This window comes from Lissotriton vulgaris, chromosome 9 (genome assembly GCF_964263255.1).
Source record: "Lissotriton vulgaris chromosome 9, aLisVul1.2, whole genome shotgun sequence".
NCBI classification, from domain to species: Eukaryota; Metazoa; Chordata; class Amphibia; order Caudata; family Salamandridae; genus Lissotriton; species Lissotriton vulgaris.
Window position 1 is genome coordinate 1075843036 of NC_141697.1, and position 18002 is coordinate 1075861037.

At 48.5% G+C, this 18002-nt stretch overlaps 1 protein-coding gene across 1 annotated transcript in view; it reads right to left on the reverse strand.

Annotated features, from left to right (window-relative positions):
• The window catches only part of ACOX2 (acyl-CoA oxidase 2), a 223853-nt gene that overhangs the window by 138437 nt on the left and 67414 nt on the right, over nucleotides 1-18002 (reverse strand). The window contains exon 3 of the mRNA XM_086939062.1: nucleotides 13322-13473. Coding sequence (XP_086795188.1) covers nucleotides 13322-13473 — 152 coding nt within the window. The remainder of the gene's footprint in view (nucleotides 1-13321; nucleotides 13474-18002) is intronic.

Genomic DNA, 18002 nt, shown 5'->3' on the forward strand with positions numbered 1-18002 from the left:
AGTACCAGAACTTCTTTTTTGTCCAAATAGAGAGTACCTGTACTCATGGGAATATAAACCAAGCTCCGTGAAATAGGCATTTACAAAAAGAAGCGCACCACAGCTGACAATGAGTGGGTCCGCTTTCGTGAAGCACTCTGATGGAGTGCTAATCTCCCCTTACAATGTGCTGATTAGCAGCCACCTGTAGGCCTTCATTCAGAGCCAGGGAGCTTGCAGGAAGTTTGGGAGGGGCCGACACACACTGTGATTACTGACACAGCCTCTGACTCCCAGTCTGCTCTGTCCAGAGTCAGACTGGGACAGAAATTAGGCACAGGCACCAAAATGAAAGTGCATTCATCATTGTGGTAACTGTGAGCATGTTACAGCGCTCACTGCTTAGCTTTCTATTCCCTGTTGTAACTGGATGCAGTGATCCTCATAACGGGGTGCAGTGGTGGTGGGCGGGAGGAACCTGCGCCAGGCAGATCTCTTCAACTAAGAGCATCTGCCTCCTGAGATAAAGGCACGGTTCTACCCTTATGTGCTGACTTTTATTCCAGTCCTTTTGATTTTATTCACATTTATGTTCCACGTGGAGTCGTCCAGATGCTTCAAAGACATTTGAACTCCTTTACTTTATTTGCTATTTTCGAAGTTCATTGTTGCCACATTTGGCCTCTTGGAGTAAAAGCTTAAACGTATATTCATCGTTTTCGTGGTATATTTGATGTACCGTGTGCCTCGGAGCACTGAGTAGAGAACAGTGTTATTGCATACATTGTTTGTTCACTACACATGAAGCTGCTGTTTTTTGTTCAGCTCATGTCAGACAAATGTTCTTGGCATTCCTCGGATTAGGCTTTGTTCGTGGCTCGAGGTCACAGATGTGCCTTATTAAACTAGACGCCACCCTTCGTCCTAGTTCCCTGGGGGTGCAGTTAATCGGAGCCTTTGCTCTGACTTCACTACGTTGAAAGCACAGCACTAAATGAGGACACTGCTAGGGGGTGCATTTAATCAAATCCCTCGCTCTGACGTCACTATGTTGACAGCACTGGATGTTGACACTGTTGGGTTGCATTTAATAAGAGCCCTCACTCTGCCGTCACTCCGTTGACCAGGGCTGCTGAGGGTTGCATTTAATCAGGGCTCTCCTTAGCTTTTGTTGGAGAGTTTAGTGCAAGAGGCTTCCATATGCAGAATATTCTGGTGCCCTCCAGAAAACCAGGCAGCGGCAGATTGAAAGCAAGTGTGAATAATTATGAAACTGTATTAGTAAGAAGCTGAGATCATGCGTGTAGGTCCTCTAACATCCCGTTTGGTACAGTCTGGTGCCAAAGTGCCCTTTCATTTCTGGTGCTCTGAAGCAGTTTTAAGATCTTCTTAGAGTTTCTTGTTGCTCAAATGGGTGTAATTTCTGAAATTTATAGGTTTCCCTCGTCTTCACTGCTTGATTTTGCCTGTGAGAAAGTGTCACTCGTAGTCGTTGAATGTCACTCATGATTACACTGAAATTATGAAAATGTCACACATAAGCAATCTGAAACCGTGACAGCTTTCTGCAGTGTGTACTCAGGCGCTGTGGAGTCCATAGCACTGTAGGTGTGAGAGCAGGGCTGGCTAACAGGCATATCTCGTGACTCTCTGGAAATCGAAGAGAAGATTTCCTGCTGGCATAGCAGTACTGGCGTGAATGTGTGACATTGTTCTGCATTCTGTCCATCAACAGTTCTTTTTGCATAGCAGAATAGGGCAGCAAATGTTTGGATCCAAACTGAGGAGGAAAGTGGTGATAGTGATGCTCTGCACAGCCAGTGGGAGTCAAGGTTTAGTAATGTGGGCAGCAGCGAATGTAAACATTTCTAAAAAGCATGTTCTGAATGCCCTGTCTGCGTGGATGAATGCTTCTGTAACCCTGTGCGTGTTGTTGCATGAGTGAGTGTGGTCTGCAGTGCCCAGCATAGCAGATGTATAGTTGCAAGCCCGACAAGCCCTGTATTACCACACTCTGCACTTGAAGCGCTCGTGAAAGGGTGCACTTGTAGCAAGGGCAAGACCACTCTCTCTTCAGGGCAGATCTGCTCTCTCCACAGTGTTTCAACACAATTGTATTGTACAGGCCATTTTCTCCTGGGTTAGTGGAGTGGGCTCTGGGAGGGGTAAAGTTGGGTGAACCAACAAATTAACAAGGAGAGCCCAGTCAGAGCTGAACCAGGAAGTCTGGCCTGGCCTTAAAAGCTCATACAGAAGTCGAACCCTGAAAACATTACCAGTGAAATAAAAGTGTATTTATTTCACGTGGAAGCATTTCACCTTGGTGCATGAGCTTATATCAAAGCACTGAGAGGAGTTTGTACTCCCACCATGAGGACAATGCCATTAGTGATCTAGGAAGCAAGTCACTTTTCAGGTGTGCATTAATTATGGGCTATTTTCTTTTCATGAATGAAGCAACATTATACTGTACAAGATGTGATTGTACTGCACACAGCTTGAACTTGAGCATTTGAATATATACCATCATATGTGCTAATGAAGAAAAAGGAGGTTGGCAAGATAAAATATTTGTCTGCTATCACACAATTTGGTCATGTGGGGAAGCTGGGATTGATCCCACAATTTCTGCTTTCACAATGTGCAATTCAGGCTCTAGATGGCTTCATCTTTCTTTCTCTCCTGTATTGCAATTAAGGTCACTATTTTGTCACATGCACTATCACAGTTCAGTTCATTTTTGGCTTGAGGGTGCAAGAGGACCTGGAACTGAGCCAGAGCCCGGCATCCTGGCTAGATCTGTCAGCAGCTTGCCAGAGTCAAGAAAGTGGGAATCAGACTTTACAGCAGGTAAGGAGCTTTGAGGCCAAGCTGTGCCACCTGGGAGGGGCTGGGTGATGTCTGCTAAGTGGCAATGAAATAAGAGGGTTCACCAAAGTTAAACCTTTCCAAAAAATGTTAAGGAAAATATCTTGTGCAAGTCATATGTGATCTAGGTGTTGCACCATGAGAATCCCACTTTAATAATAAATGTCCCCTTTTGTACGTATAAGGAAAATGCAATAATCAACTATATACCAGAAATGCTTTTGTATAGTCATCTGCACATCAATTAAATCTCAATCACATTAAATGTGTGCCCCTGGCAGGATCCCATAGCCCCGCCCCCATTGCCCCGCCCCAAGCCCCGCCCCCCTAGTACACATCTCAATTTGTTGAGTACCTGCACTTGTTTTTTTCCACTTAAAGCACTGGACTTAGGGGATGTGCGGGAGAGTGCAGCCGTGAAACTGCTGCCTAGTCATTTGCTGCATGCAGATAACACCTGACTTTAGAGGGCGGAAGAACCCCCATTATACCTGTTAGGGTTTCCCTAGGTCCTTCCTTGCCACCTCTAAAGAGGCTCCTTTTGGCGCTTTACTAACTCTTTTCACATATGTCTGCAACTGTAATGTGGCATAAGGACAAATGGGTTCCTTCAGTTGCATGGATCCCTGTACCCGCTTCTCTATTATGGAAGTGCCCCAGGAGCACAGCAAGCAGGCACAAACTCCCACTTTGCTTGGGTATCACTTCCATATCCAACCCCTAGCATCCTTCATACGATAAATGTCAATCCATTGTCTTGGAAGCTGGGGATGTTCGGTATTCTTCAATGGAATGCTTACTATATACTCAAGCTCCAATATCCTTCTTCGGGGTTGTGTACACCGACACATCTTATACAAAAGTCATATTTTAGTGTTGTTATTTTGTCATTGGTTGGCACATTTCCATGGAACCATATTACATCTTGTATATCTCTCCCTCTTTTTGAAAGTATAGGTTTTAAGAACCATTGTATGACTGCTGATCACCAGATGAATTTGTGTGACTTGCTTTTTAGGTCTCGCCTGGAAATCGCATCCGAAGGATGCGTCCAGGCTGGAGACTTAAAGCTGTCTGACACGGGGGAATGAAGGACAAGAAACTGTGACGAGCTTATCCTTGGCTGGATTCAGCTGCGTGCACGCGCATCAACATTCACGCATGCGCACATCACAGCCACACGCATACACAGCACTCACGCATGCGCACATACACACGCATACACAGGCACACCCCCGTCGCCGCCGCCGCACCTACACGCATACACAGAGACCCCTCCACACACACCAGCCCCTCTCCTCCCGGCTCCACTCACCGGTGTCTGGCGGGCGCTCCCCGGGTCTCCAGGCTCCTTCCCTTCCTCCGCAGCTGCAGGCTCTCCCCACATCACGGGGGCCCGCTGCTGGACAGAAGGCTTCTCTGTGGCCGGGCGGTGGTAGCGCTCGGCGGGGCTCTCTCTCCACATGGGAGCCCCGCCTCCTCAGTGCGCCCGCTTCGCCCCGCGGGTCTTCACCCGGTCCCCCATCTCGGGACCGGGACTTTAAGGGAAACAGTATCCAGGGCTCCTTCCTGGTCACGGGAGCCCCGGGGCCGCAATGCTCACGCCACTTCCTGCTGCCGACTCCTCTTCCTGGTTGCACGTCAGGTCCCGGGCCAGCAGCCAATCAGAGCGCGGCCCGGGAATGACGTCACAGAGGTGTCCCGCAGTACCGCCCCCGGCCTGCCTGACTTCCTTTTAAGATTCCATGACAAACGTGATGCCGAGGATGCGATGGACGCCATGGACGGAGCCGTTCTGGATGGGCGCGAATTTCGGGTGCAGATGGCTCGTTATGGAAGGCCACCAGACTCACACCATAGCCGCAGAATCAGCAAGGGAAGTAGCATTTAGACCACATGCATTTCTGATGGCTGTTAAGTACATTGTGAGGGAAATCAACACACAAAGAGTAAGAGAGGCACATATACAAAGACTTCTGAAACACAGTCCTTGGGTTAATTCAAAGGTCAATACAAAATCACGATGGCAGAGGCAAGTTTTCCTTAACTTTCTCGTGAACCCTTTTATTCATCATTTGAAAAAAATGGAATGTGCAACACAGCCAATGCATTTCACCTGGACAACTGCGCGGAAGGTTGTAGACCTCATCCCGTCGTTGCATCGAAGAGTCACACTAATGCCCATTGCTCGCCCTAAGCAGGTCAGCTGTGTTCATGCCAGAATGTACAAGTAACTTCACCGCACTGCAACAATCTTGAATAGCCTGGATGAGAGACGCCTAAAGGTCGTTTGGAACAGCCGGTAAAACATGTGCCACTGTGTCCTAAAGAGCATGAGAGCAGTAACCTAGAAGGCAATTGGAATTCAATGGCCTCGGGGCAAGACACAGAGGTGAAAATTTGTTTGTGAATGATGGATCTGAGGTCAGCATTGAGTTGGCTCTGGACCTGTTCCAGGTTTAAGGGGCACAGATGATGCTGAAGGTGCCAGCAAAAGTCCGACTTGAGGCACCTGCAGACAGTGAGTGCAGAGTGCGTGCAGAAACAGTGAGTGCAGAGTGCGTGCAGAGAGACAGTGAGTGCAGGGTGAGTGCAGAGTGACAGTGAGTGCAGAGTGACAGTGAGTGCAGTGTGAGTGCAGAGTGACAGTGAGTGCAGAGTGACAGTGAGTGCAGAGTGAGTGCAGAGTGACAGTGAGTGCAGAGTGACAGTGCGTGCAGAGTGACAGTGCGTGCAGAGTGACAGTGCGTGCAGAGTGACAGTGAGTGCAGAGTGACAGTGAGTGCAGAGTGAGTGCAGAGTGACAGTGAGTGCAGAGTGACAGTGAGTGCAGAGTGACAGTGAGTGCAGAGTGAGTGCAGAGTGACAGTGAGTGCAGAGTGAGTGCAGAGTAACAGTGAGTGCAGAGTAACTGCAGAGTGACAGTGAGTGCAGAGTGACAGTGAGTGCAGAGTGACAGTGAGTGCAGAGTGCGTGCAGAGTGACAGTGAGTGCAGAGTGCGTGCAGAGTGACAGTGAGTGCAGAGTGAGTGCAGAGTGAGTGCGGAGTGACAGTGAGTGCAGAGTGACAGTGAGTGCAGAGTGACAGTGCGTGCAGAGTGACAGTGCGTGCAGAGTGACAGTGCGTGCAGAGTGACAGTGCATGCAGAGTGACAGTGAGTGCAGAGTGAGTGCAGAGTGACAGTGAGTGCAGAGTGAGTGCAGAGTGACAGTGAGTGCAGAGTGACAGTGAGTGCAGAGTGACAGTGAGTGCAGAGTGACAGTGAGTGCAGAGTGACAGTGAGTGCAGAGTGACAGTGCGTGCAGAGTGACAGTGCGTGCAGAGTGACAGTGCGTGCAGAGTGACAGTGCGTGCAGAGTGACAGTGCATGCAGAGTGACAGTGAGTGCAGAGTGAGTGCAGAGTGACAGTGAGTGCAGAGTGAGTGCAGAGTGACAGTGAGTGCAGAGTGACAGTGAGTGCAGAGTGACAGTGAGTGCAGAGTGAGTGCAGAGTGACAGTGAGTGCAGAGTAACTGCAGAGTGACAGTGAGTGCAGAGTGACAGTGAGTGCAGAGTGACAGTGAGTGCAGAGTGACAGTGAGTGCAGAGTGCGTGCAGAGTGACAGTGAGTGCAGAGTGCGTGCAGAGTGACAGTGAGTGCAGAGTGAGTGCAGAGTGAGTGCAGAGTGACAGTGAGTGCAGAGTGACAGTGAGTGCAGAGTGACAGTGAGTGCAGAGTGACAGTGAGTGCAGAGTGCGTGCAGAAACAGTGAGTGCAGAGTGCGTGCAGAGTGACAGTGAGTGCAGGGTGAGTGCAGAGTGACAGTGAGTGCAGAGTGACAGTGAGTGCAGAGTGACAGTGAGTGCAGAGTGACAGTGAGTGCAGAGTGCGTGCAGAGTGACAGTGAGTGCAGAGTGACAGTGAGTGCAGAGTGACAGTGAGTGCAGAGTGCGTGCAGAGTGACAGTGAGTGCAGAGTGCGTGCAGAGTGACAGTGAGTGCAGGGTGAGTGCAGAGTGCAGAGTGAGTGCAGAGTGACAGTGAGTGCAGAGTGAGTGCAGTGACAGTGAGTGCAGAGTGACAGTGAGTGCAGAGTGACAGTGAGTGCAGAGTGACAGTGAGTGCAGAGTGACAGTGAGTGCAGAGTGCGTGCAGAGTGACAGTAAGTGCAGAGTGACAGTAAGTGCAGAGTGCGTGCAGAGTGACAGTAAGTGCAGAGTGACAGTGAGTGCAGAGTGCGTGCAGAGTGACAGTGAGTGCAGAGTGCGTGCAGAGTGACAGTCAGTGCAGAGTGAGTGCAGAGTGACTGAGTGCAGAGTGACAGTGAGTGCAGAGTGACAGTGAGTGCAGAGTGACAGTGAGTGCAGAGTGACAGTGAGTGCAGAGTGCGTGCAGAGTGACAGTGAGTGCAGAGTGCGTGCAGAGTGACAGTGAGTGCAGAGTGACAGTGAGTGCAGAGTGACAGTGAGTACAGTCACTCAGCACCACCATATTATCACTCAGAACCACCACACCATCACTCAGAACCACCACAGCACCACTCAGCACCACCACAGCATCATTCAGCATCACTCAGCACCACCACAGCACCACCATAGCACCACTCAGCACCACCACAGCATCACTCAGCATCACCACAGCCCCATTCAGCACCACCACAGCCCCATTCAGCACCACCACAGCCCCATTCAGCACCACCACAGCATCACTCAGCACCACCACAGCACAAATATGTTCTCTCAATGTTTCAAGCTTTATTACAAATGTCACAAAAAGATGTTAATATTTCACTTCTGTTCTTGGATTTCGTTACAATAAAATACACTGAACATAATCTTCACAAAAGTTATTTACAAAAGTTTAAGCTATTGCCATTATAAATTACAATCACTTTTATTAAGTATTAAAAAAAATTAAAAGCCATTGTTATTTGTAATATCAATACATCTAAGTCACGTAAATACAAATGTTGCATTACAAATGCTATAGGTGTCACATTTGCGAAAGTTATAACTATTGGCATTGTAAATGACAAAGCTATTAATTTAGCTATTTTCAAAACCAACACATAAATGAACATTTGGTGAATTACCATTAAAATATTTGACTTTTTTACTAAGATATTATTGTACTCTTTTATGCAAACAAAATGTAGATACTGCATAAATAACTTTAATAAAACATATTTTATATGTAGCTTTTTATGTAAAAAAAAACTATAGCACAAAGCAAAAAACAATTGCCATTTACAATGCTAATAGCTCAAATTTAAATAATGCGAGACCTATTGCATTGCAAATGCTTGTTACTTCCATTAGCCTGCTCTGCTGGTAGCAACCTCACCAAGACCTTGGTGACTGCTGACTCAGCATAGCTGTCTCAGCAGAGTGTTTGGAACCTCCAGGGAGCTCCCTTGTGGTAAACTGAAAGCCCCCTATTTACGAGGAAACGAAATGTGAAGTTGAATCTACGGGCTGAATTTTCACCATAATAATATTACCTCTAAAGTGGAAGAAATTCAGTTGCTGGGTTCAACTCTCTATTTGGTTTCCTCCAAAAAGTAGAGTACTTTGATTCCCTCTAAATGAGTTTCCAAGTCTTCCTATCGAATGATTATGGGATGATAGGGATTACCAAGACCTGAAGTACACATTATCCACCAGGAAATTCTAAACCAGAGAGATGCCTGCCCAAGGCCTGACATCTGTCCTTCCAACAATACTCCACAAAGATACAGGTATGAATGTGTGGACTATGTGGAAGTACCGTGTTGTACAGTGATGTTCAACATCATCACGCAATGCAGAGGGCCAGAAACATACCTGGCCCAGTTGGGAAAACATTTGCCTATTGCACCATGTGGCTTCCCATCTTCCACACCTCCCTAAACCTGCAACCTTTGGAGATTCCAATTTGCTGTTGATATCCTGCTAGAAATCACCTTGATGAAGATATGCAGATGATAGGAGCGGTGAGCATTTGCCTCCCTACACAAAACAAAGAAGCATGGAATGGGATTCCACATTATTGGACAGGTTGCCTCTACTTCTCCAAATCAAACCTGACAAGCTAATAGTATTGTTTTAGTAGCAGATTTGTTTCATTGCTAGGGCTCTGTAGGTGTGCCCTCTAAAACATTAACAGTCTGTTTGATCCAGAACAGATTAAACCTGCAAAAGTTACAGTGTTGAAGATAATATACAGGGAATATGTGGACATGGAAAGGCTGCCAATGTATAAAAGTGGCACCTTAAGATAAAGTGTGACACTGCACAAGCATATGGTAAGCTTTGAGATCTACTTGGACTCTTTACGGTCCTTTCTCCATAAGGCGATATTTATGAAGTTTAGTTTTGGCATCTTGCCAAAACTAAACTTCATAAACAACTACGGCAGACTGCAGCGGTGGGCTGGCTATTGGCGCGCTCTCACGCTGAATACATTCACTTTTTAAAATTGCACAACCCAGCTGATTGATAGCTGTGTTGCGCACTCTGGGTCTTTTAAACTTGTTCTATGCTGATTAAAAGCATCGCACACTTTGTGTCTTTTAAAACTGTTCTGTCCTGACTAATGGCATTGCGCATTTTGTGTGCTCTTAAAACTGTTGTTTGCTGACTAAAAGCATCGCGCCTGCACATTGATTCAGAAGATTGGTAACTGATTCCAACTTACCTTTATTTTCTTCGCTCCCGACCCCGGTCCGCCCCGGCTGTGTGCCGTTTGAGCGGAGGGTCAGCCCATGAGCGACACTTCCTGTCTGGTCCTGCACCACTTCCGCCCTGCCTCTCCACCGTGCAGGTCAGCGGTCTAGTGGTTCACAGCAACTAGATATAAATGGTGACCTGGAGCAAGCGCAGCGGACGAGCGCAGCGGGAGCACCGACTTCGCGCCGAAGTCGCGCATAAGTCAAGCCCGTCTGCGCCCGTCCGCGGCCGACCAGGGCTAGGGGCACGTCACTCTGCCCAATGCATCATCTATTCTCCGGCAGAACTTCTTAGCCTCCAGGGCCCATGGCCTCTAGCTGCCACCACCTGTTCCCGTATCTCCTCCCTCGGTTTGTCTCCTGCTTTCGTCATTCCTCCCCCTCACTACATTCCCCCTAACTCTTCTGGGGGTGCGGTCAATCCCGGACCCACTAAAACCCTTTCGGCCTACTATCTGAACACCCGGTCCGCCGTAGCCCACTCGCATGAACTGTCGGTGCTGCTGGACCTCCATGCACCAGATATTCTTTTTCTTACAGAAACCTGGTTTTGCGACGACTCCCTCCCCGTCCTATTGGCCACTTTACCAGCCCCATACTATGCTTTACGTTCAGATCGCCCTAAGGGCAGGGCCGGGGGAGGCGTAGCGGTCATCGCCCGAGCCGATTTCCTTTTTCAAATTCTCTCTCTGCCAGATATTGCCACCACGGAGTACCTGGCTATCCGCACCACCTCCATTACCCCCCCTCTCACCTGTGTACTTATCTATCGCCCTCCCCAATCGCCCTTATTGTTTTATCCCTAGCTTTCTGGAAGTACTAGCTACGATCACGATCAACAACTTCTCCATTCTGCTTCTGGGTGACTTCAACTTCTGGCCTTCTGACCCCGCAGAATGCCCTTCCTCAAAGGAATTTTCAGAAACCCTCCAATCTCTTAATTTCACATCCCATATCCACTCCTCTACCCATGTTAAAGGACATTTCTTAGACCAGATCTGGTCCTTGAATTGCCCTGTAAAGTCTCTATCCATCTCACCTTGCACGTGGTCGGACCATCACCTGATCTCATTTGCCCTCCCTACCCATCCCCCGTTTAAGCCCCCACTTCCTAAAAATGTCTGGGTCCGGGCTTGGGCGCGAGTAGACCCCGACAACTTATCTGCCCTACTCACCGCTTTTTGCCCCCTTCTACAAGGTCTATCCACTCTCTCCCAGGTCACGTCCATTGATCAGTGGCTCACCTCAGGTTGCGATTCCATCGCTCCCCTGAAGCGGGTCACTTCAAAGCGGGAGAAGGATGCAAACCTGTGGTTTAACGAGGACCTTAAGACCATCAAATTAGCAGTACGCAGAGCGGAGCGTGCCTGGAGGAGAAACTACTGCCCCTTACTCCGATTGGAGTTTACTAACATCTTGACCCAATATAAACAGGCCATCTTGGTGGCGAAAACAGCCTATTTTTCCTCCAAAGTCCTCGCTGCGGAGAACCAATCGAGGGAAATTTTCTCGATTGTGCACAACCTGGCATTCTCCGACAGAACCACTCTGAAGCCCACCCCCTCTCCGGAACTCTGTCACTCCCTTAACAACTTCTTTATCCAGAAAATTGCCACCATCAAAGCCAACATTCCCCTACTTTTGTGGATCCTCAGTGTCCCCCCCCCCCCCCCCCCGGGGACAACTTGGTGTCCTTCCCCTTTTGACCAAGGAATCCCTGACTTCAATAATCCCTTTAGTTAAATCTGGTTCCCCCCTAGACCCCTGCCCTTCCCACATTCTCCCTCACATTTTTTCCTCTTGTCCTGACCCCCCCCTTCATCTCCTCAACAGCTCTCTCTCTCAGGGCGTTGTACCTGCCCCATTGAAAACAGCAGTCATTGTCCCTATCCTAAAGAAACCGGGCGCGGATCCCTCGGTCCCCGCCAACTATCGCCCCATCTCCCTCTTGCCATTCTTGGCAAAAGTGCTTGAGCGCCATGTCACCTGCACTTTGAGCTCTTTTGTGGAGACGCATGGGGTCTTAGCCCCCCGTCAGGCCGGTTTCCGCCCCGCACACTCTACGGAGTCCGTAGTACTTTCGGTCCTTGACAACCTCAGGGAGGGAATGGATACCAACCAGACCCAGGCCCTGGTCCTCCTCGATCTCTCAGCCGCCTTTGACACGGTTGATCACACCATCTTTACTTTCCCGTGTCAAGGCGGCGGGGATCGGGGGTACCGCCCTGGTATGGTTGTCCTCCTTCCTGAGGGACCGCACCCAGGCGATTTTTCTGCGGACTTCCGGAAAGTTCAGTGCGGGGTCCCCCAAGGTTCCTCCCTTTCACCCCTTCTGTTTAACCTTTACATCGCCCCTCTTATTTTCTCACTGCAGCAGATGGAGGTCTCCGTATATAATTATGCGGATGACCTCCAACTTGTCTTTAATCTGTCTTCTTCCCCTTCTTCTGTCTCTAATTTTCAATCTACTATGATTCACATCCGAGACTGGATGAACCACAACCATCTGAAACTCAACCCAGACAAGACTGAACTGGTGTTGACGGGTGGTTCATCCAGTCCCTGGTCTTCTCAGTTTTGGCCCCATTCCCTAGGCTCTCCACCTGTCCCCTCTACCTCAGTAAAAACATTAGGCATCAAACTCAATTCCCAGCTCACTCTTCACTCCCAGGTTAGTTCTGTGGTGTCCTCTTCCTTTCTTTCACTGCGCACTATACGCAAGGTGTCCCGTTTCTTTTCTTTTGACGCTCTGAAATTGATTACCCTGGCAATGGTCATCTCCCGCCTGGATTACGGCAACGCCCTATATGCTAGTATACCTGCATATAGTCTAAGGCGGTTGCAACAGATTCAGACCCAGGCGGCGCGCTTGGTGTTTAAATTGCCAAAGTTCCACCATGTCACCCCCTCCTTAAATCTTTGCATTGGCTCCCAGTCCGTGAGCGTGTCCAGTTCAAGCTCGCTTCCATCCCCTTCCAAGCTCGACTGGGCACGGCACCGGCTTTTATCTCATCTGAGATCATCCCCTATGTTCCTACCAGGGAACTACGCTCATCCACCAAATCCCTTCTTACAGTCCAGCGGGTCCGGAGGAAGAAATGGGGAGGATCGACATTTGCGACCCTTGCTCCACTCTTTTGGAACTCCCTGCCTCCAGATCTCAGAGCCTCGACTCTCTATCCGCAATTCAGGAAACAGCTTAAAGCTCATTTGTTCACCAAAGTTTTCAATTAGTCCTCCTGCAGTTCGAATCCCTTTAGCTTAGTTTCTGCCATTCCTGCCCTGTCATCTGCAAGTTGCGGCGCCATGAAACCGCTGGTGAACGTGCGCTAAATAAATATTTTTAAATTCAAATTCAAAATTCAAATTGCTTCTAGAGAGGTTTACTGCAAACTATTCCAACTGCTCAGGGCTTTTTTATTTTAATTTTGTAAACTTGTAATATTTGCTCTTATTGTTCTATGCGAGGTTTCATTATAATTTGTGTTTTATGGGTATTTTACCGCAATAAACAGTAAAGGATGATGAAATAGTCTTTCCAGATATGGGGTTACCCTTGAAGTATTATGTATCACAGCTATGCAAATATGCAATTTGAGGGAAACCATGTTTTCCTAAACTTGCTCCTCCCCCTTGCTTTAGAACACGCTTCAAAGTTCCGGTTCGCAGGTTACTATCCCATAAACATTCATTTATTTAACTGCCATGCTTGCTGGTTGGTCTTTCACACAGTTTGGAAATGGGCATATTTTGGAAAAAGAGTAAAATGAGTTCAGGGTTTGCTTACCATGCCCCAGTTCGGTCTGAGCATAGGTTCCAATGATTTGTAAGTTTTTAGCTAATGGAATCCACTTAGCAATCTGCTCATCAGTACCAAGACCCAGGATGCTGTTTATGAAGACATTATGAACATTAAACGCCACTTCTCCTCCAAATATCCTGCAAAAAATATGAATGGTAGTTGATAAATGCCACTCTTAATGTAAACATGTGCTCTCAGTATACAACCAAACCCTTAAAATATACCCCAATCATATCATGACACACCTCGCCAGAAATTGTATTCATTAAGTTGCTGCAGACAACTGATACTATTAAAAATCCACAGTAAAACACTTTCATCATCATGCAAAATTAACACATGTAGTTTTCCTCTCAATTTATGAACACAATATATACATATTTATCAATCTGGTATAGCTGAAGAACTACAGTAGGCATGCATATATGTATGGGAATTTTTCTCATGTGCTACTTCTCTCCCATGACTTTAAATTTAACACATGAGACGCTTTTTTCAATCTCAAAAATGAATTAGGGCTACTTCTGATGCTTAATGCTACCATCTTGTGCCTTGCTGGGGCAGATAGACAAGGTTTACTGCATGTTCCCACAATAAAAGTACTCACATGTCATTGGCAGGCAGGAACAAGGCCACTGCAGAAGTTGTGTCCAACGTTATGGATGGTGTGAAGTGAAGTGCATATGGCCACTTAATGACCTCTCAGTGCCTCCCCTGCCACCTCGCAAGAATAATTTCTTCCTACTGACCAAACACTATGGGGCAGATTACGATGGATATCATCGGTTTCAATTCAGACCGGCTGATTATGTATCAGCTGCTAGGAATTGAAACCGCCCGGTCATTCCAGCTGGATTCCGACAGGCTAAAAGAGCACATCGGCCAACGGAACCAGCTCGTAATCAAGGGGCCCCTTGTGTGTGCTGCCTTCAGTTGGGAGTTGAGGCAGCATCTATGGGGCCCCCCTTTTGATGCTCGCACCACGTTGCAGGTACATTGAGGTGCCTGACACGGGATGAAGGGATTAACAGCACATCCCTTTTCTCTATGAGAGCATGTATTACTGCCGGTTTACGGCCATAATGCATGCTCTCATAGGGAAATGTAGGAATGCGACGAACAGCGTTTAGTCAAATCCTAATTAGGTGGTCGGGACCGCCGACCAGAGGCCAGTCTGTCCCAGGACCGAGACGGTGTCGGGCAAACTTAAGTCCGCCTGACATTGTAATTAGGCCAAATATGTGTACAGAAGAAATTAACTGTCTAAGATGGGGTGTTCAAAATGCACCACAGCATGTTTAGACTGTGTGCTGAAGTGGACATTTAAAGACTAAAGCCTTCACTGTGAATGGATTAAATTTTTCTTGGAGAAGCTCGTAACCGCACCCACCCACGCCTTCAGCGACACGCTGGACCCAGTCTTCTCCACAGGCACCCATGTCATCTTCGACCACACCACCGAACTCCACTGGACCGACCTCCGCTGCATCCATTTCACCTTCAAGAAACCAACCATGCACCACCGCACCCAACAGCTGCCTCTTCGCCGCTGGAGCAATGTCATCGAAGACCGGCTGATCTCCACCCAGAACCCACCCACCGACGCCACCAACCCAGACGCCGCAGCCCGCAACGTCAGACAGTGGATCGACGACTGCACCAACACCCTTGTCTGCTCAAGAAACCCTCCAACAGCCACCCTAGCAAGAGAGCCACCTGGTTCACCGACGAGCTCCAGACCTCCAAACGCGCATGCGGGAACTGGAGAAAATATGGCTCCACGAATGCCCACCGGACAACCACGCAGCCCACAAGGATGCCACCCGCAGATATCACCACCTCATCAGATTAGCCAAGAGATCCTCCTTCAAAGACCGCTTGGATAACAACGCAGACAACAGCAAAGAGCTCTTCAGCATCGTAAAGGAACTCTCCAACCCCAGCGCCAACGCCAACGACATCCTGTCCTCACAAGAACTGTGCGACTCACTAGCCATCTTCTTCTTCCACTGCAAGATCGCTGACATCCACAACAGCTTCAACACCACGACCGCTCCGACTACGCCAGACTCCACCTCCCCTGTGAACACCACCAGCGGCATCCGCCTGACCTCCTGGTCCAACGTCAACGACGACGAGACGCGCAAGGTCATGAACTCCATCCACTCCATCTGTCTGACCCGTGCCCACACCATGTATTCAACAAAGCAGACGCAGCCATCGCACCCCAACTACGGAAGGTCATCAACATCTCCTTCGAAACAGCGACATTCCCGAAAAACTGGAAGCACGCCAAAATCAACAACCTCCTCAAGAAGCCCAAGGCGGACCCCAAAGAGCTCAAGGACTTCCTGACCATCTACCTGCTCCTGGTCCCGGCAAAGGTCATCGAGAAAATCGTTAACAGCAATTGGCCCGCCACCTGGAAGACAACAACATCTTGGACCCGTCCCAGTCCGGATTCAGACGAAACCACAGAACCGAGACAGCCCTCATCGCCGCCACCGACAAAATCAGGCGCCAACTAGACAACGGCGAAACATCAGCTGTCATCCTCCTGGACATGTGAGACGCCTTCGGCACGGTCTGCCATCACACTCTAAAGACACGCCTCCTAGAAGCCGGAATCCAAGAGAAGGCCATTGACTGGACCACGTCCTTCCTCTGCGGCAGAACCCAGAGTGTCCGCCTTCCACCCTTCCGATCCGAAGCCACCGACATCATCTGCGGCGTCCCCCAGGGCTCATCCCTCAGCCCGACGCTGTTCAAAGTTTACATGGCCCCCCTCGCACAAGTGGCTTGCCATCACAACCTCAACATCATCTCCTACGCCGACAACACCCAGCTCATCCTCTCCCTCACCAAGGACCCACACACCACCAAAACCAACCTCCACGAGGGAATGAAGGCCGTCGCCGACTGGATGAGGGGCAGCCGCCTGAATCTGAACTCGGACAAGACGGAGGTACTCATCCTCGGACCCACCTCTTCAGCCTGGGGTGACTCCTGGTGGCCGACCACATTGGGAACAGCACCAACACCCACCGACCATGCAGGCAACCTAGGTCAACGTCGTCTCCTCCTCCTGCTACAACACCCTACGCATGCTCCACAGGATCTACAAGTGGATCCCGACTGAAACAAGAAGAACGGTGAAACAGGCCCTCGTCAGCAGCAGACTGAACTATGGCAACACACTCTACGCAGAAATCCCAGCCAAACACCTACGAAGACTACAACGCATCCAAAATGCCTCCGCCCGACTGATCGTCAACGTCCCCCACCGCAGCCACATCCCCCCCACCTGAGAGACCTACACTGGCTGCCTGTCGACAAGAAGATCACCTTCAAGCTCCTCACCCATGCACACAAAGCACTTTACAACGCCGGACCAGCCTACCCGAACAGCAGACTCAGCTTCCACACCCCCATCCGCCAGCTCCACTCCGCCAGCTCCACTCCGCAAGCCTCGCCCTCGCCGCTGTCCCCCGCATCCAACAAATGACCTCCGGCGGCAGATCCTTCTCCTACCTTGCCGCCAAGACCTGGAACACCCTCCCTACCCACATATGGCAGAACCCCACCCCCTTTGAGATCCTCATGGGTAAGTAGCGCACTCTACAAGTACTCTGATTGATTGATTGATTGATACATACACTTTGTTTGCTACAATGTGCTACCCTTGGAAAATCTAGTAACAGAAGTAATTTTTTTTCCGAACAGAGGCATTGCATTTGTGGCTCTAAGACAATAGTGATAAGCTACAGTATTTACCACAAATACTGCCAATAACAACTGACTCCCACAGGACCTAATGTAGGTCTCAGAATGAACAGCCACTATCAAAACAGCAAACACTGAATTTTAATCCAATTAAAGCAATTCGATGTTAATATTCAAATCAAATGGAAATAGGTCACGGGTCCATTCATTTAATTGAAATCCATTCTCACAGTAGGACACAAAATTATCAATACATCTCTTAGTCTTAGCATCCACTTTAATCGGAGGTTGGGTCCTCAGGTACTAAATACATACATTGTCACAAAAGTTAGATGTCGCTAAAACACAGGCTTTTACAGCTAGATTCATCATAGTGCCGTTTTGCGAGTCCTTAATAGCGATTATTAAGGAATCGCTATTAAGGACTTGCAAAACAGGATTCATGTAGGAATCGCTAAATAAATTGCGATTCCTACACATTCCTTATTTGTGATTAGCAAATTGCTAATCGCAAATAAGGAATAACTCCCCTTTCATTCCTATGGGCCTAAAGGCCCATAGGAATGAATGGGGAGTTATTCCTTATTTGCGATTAGCAATTTGCTATCGCAAATAAGGAATAACTCCCCATTCATTCCTATGGGCCTAAAGGCCCATAGGAATGAATGGGGAGTTATTCCTTATTTGCGATTAGCAATTTGCTAATCGCAAATAAGGATGCGATTTCAAGGGTGCCAGGGGTGTCCAAAGGACACCCTGTAGCACCCCTGAAATGTAATCTGCATTGGTGTTGCGCACACACATGTCCAAAGGAAATGTGTGTGTGTAACATGCAACTTAGAACAATGCATTTAAATGTTTTCGCTATTTACCACGAGGTTTGACCTTGCGGTAAATAGCGGCCAGAAATAGCGAATTCGCAAATTAAAAATGGTTAATGAAT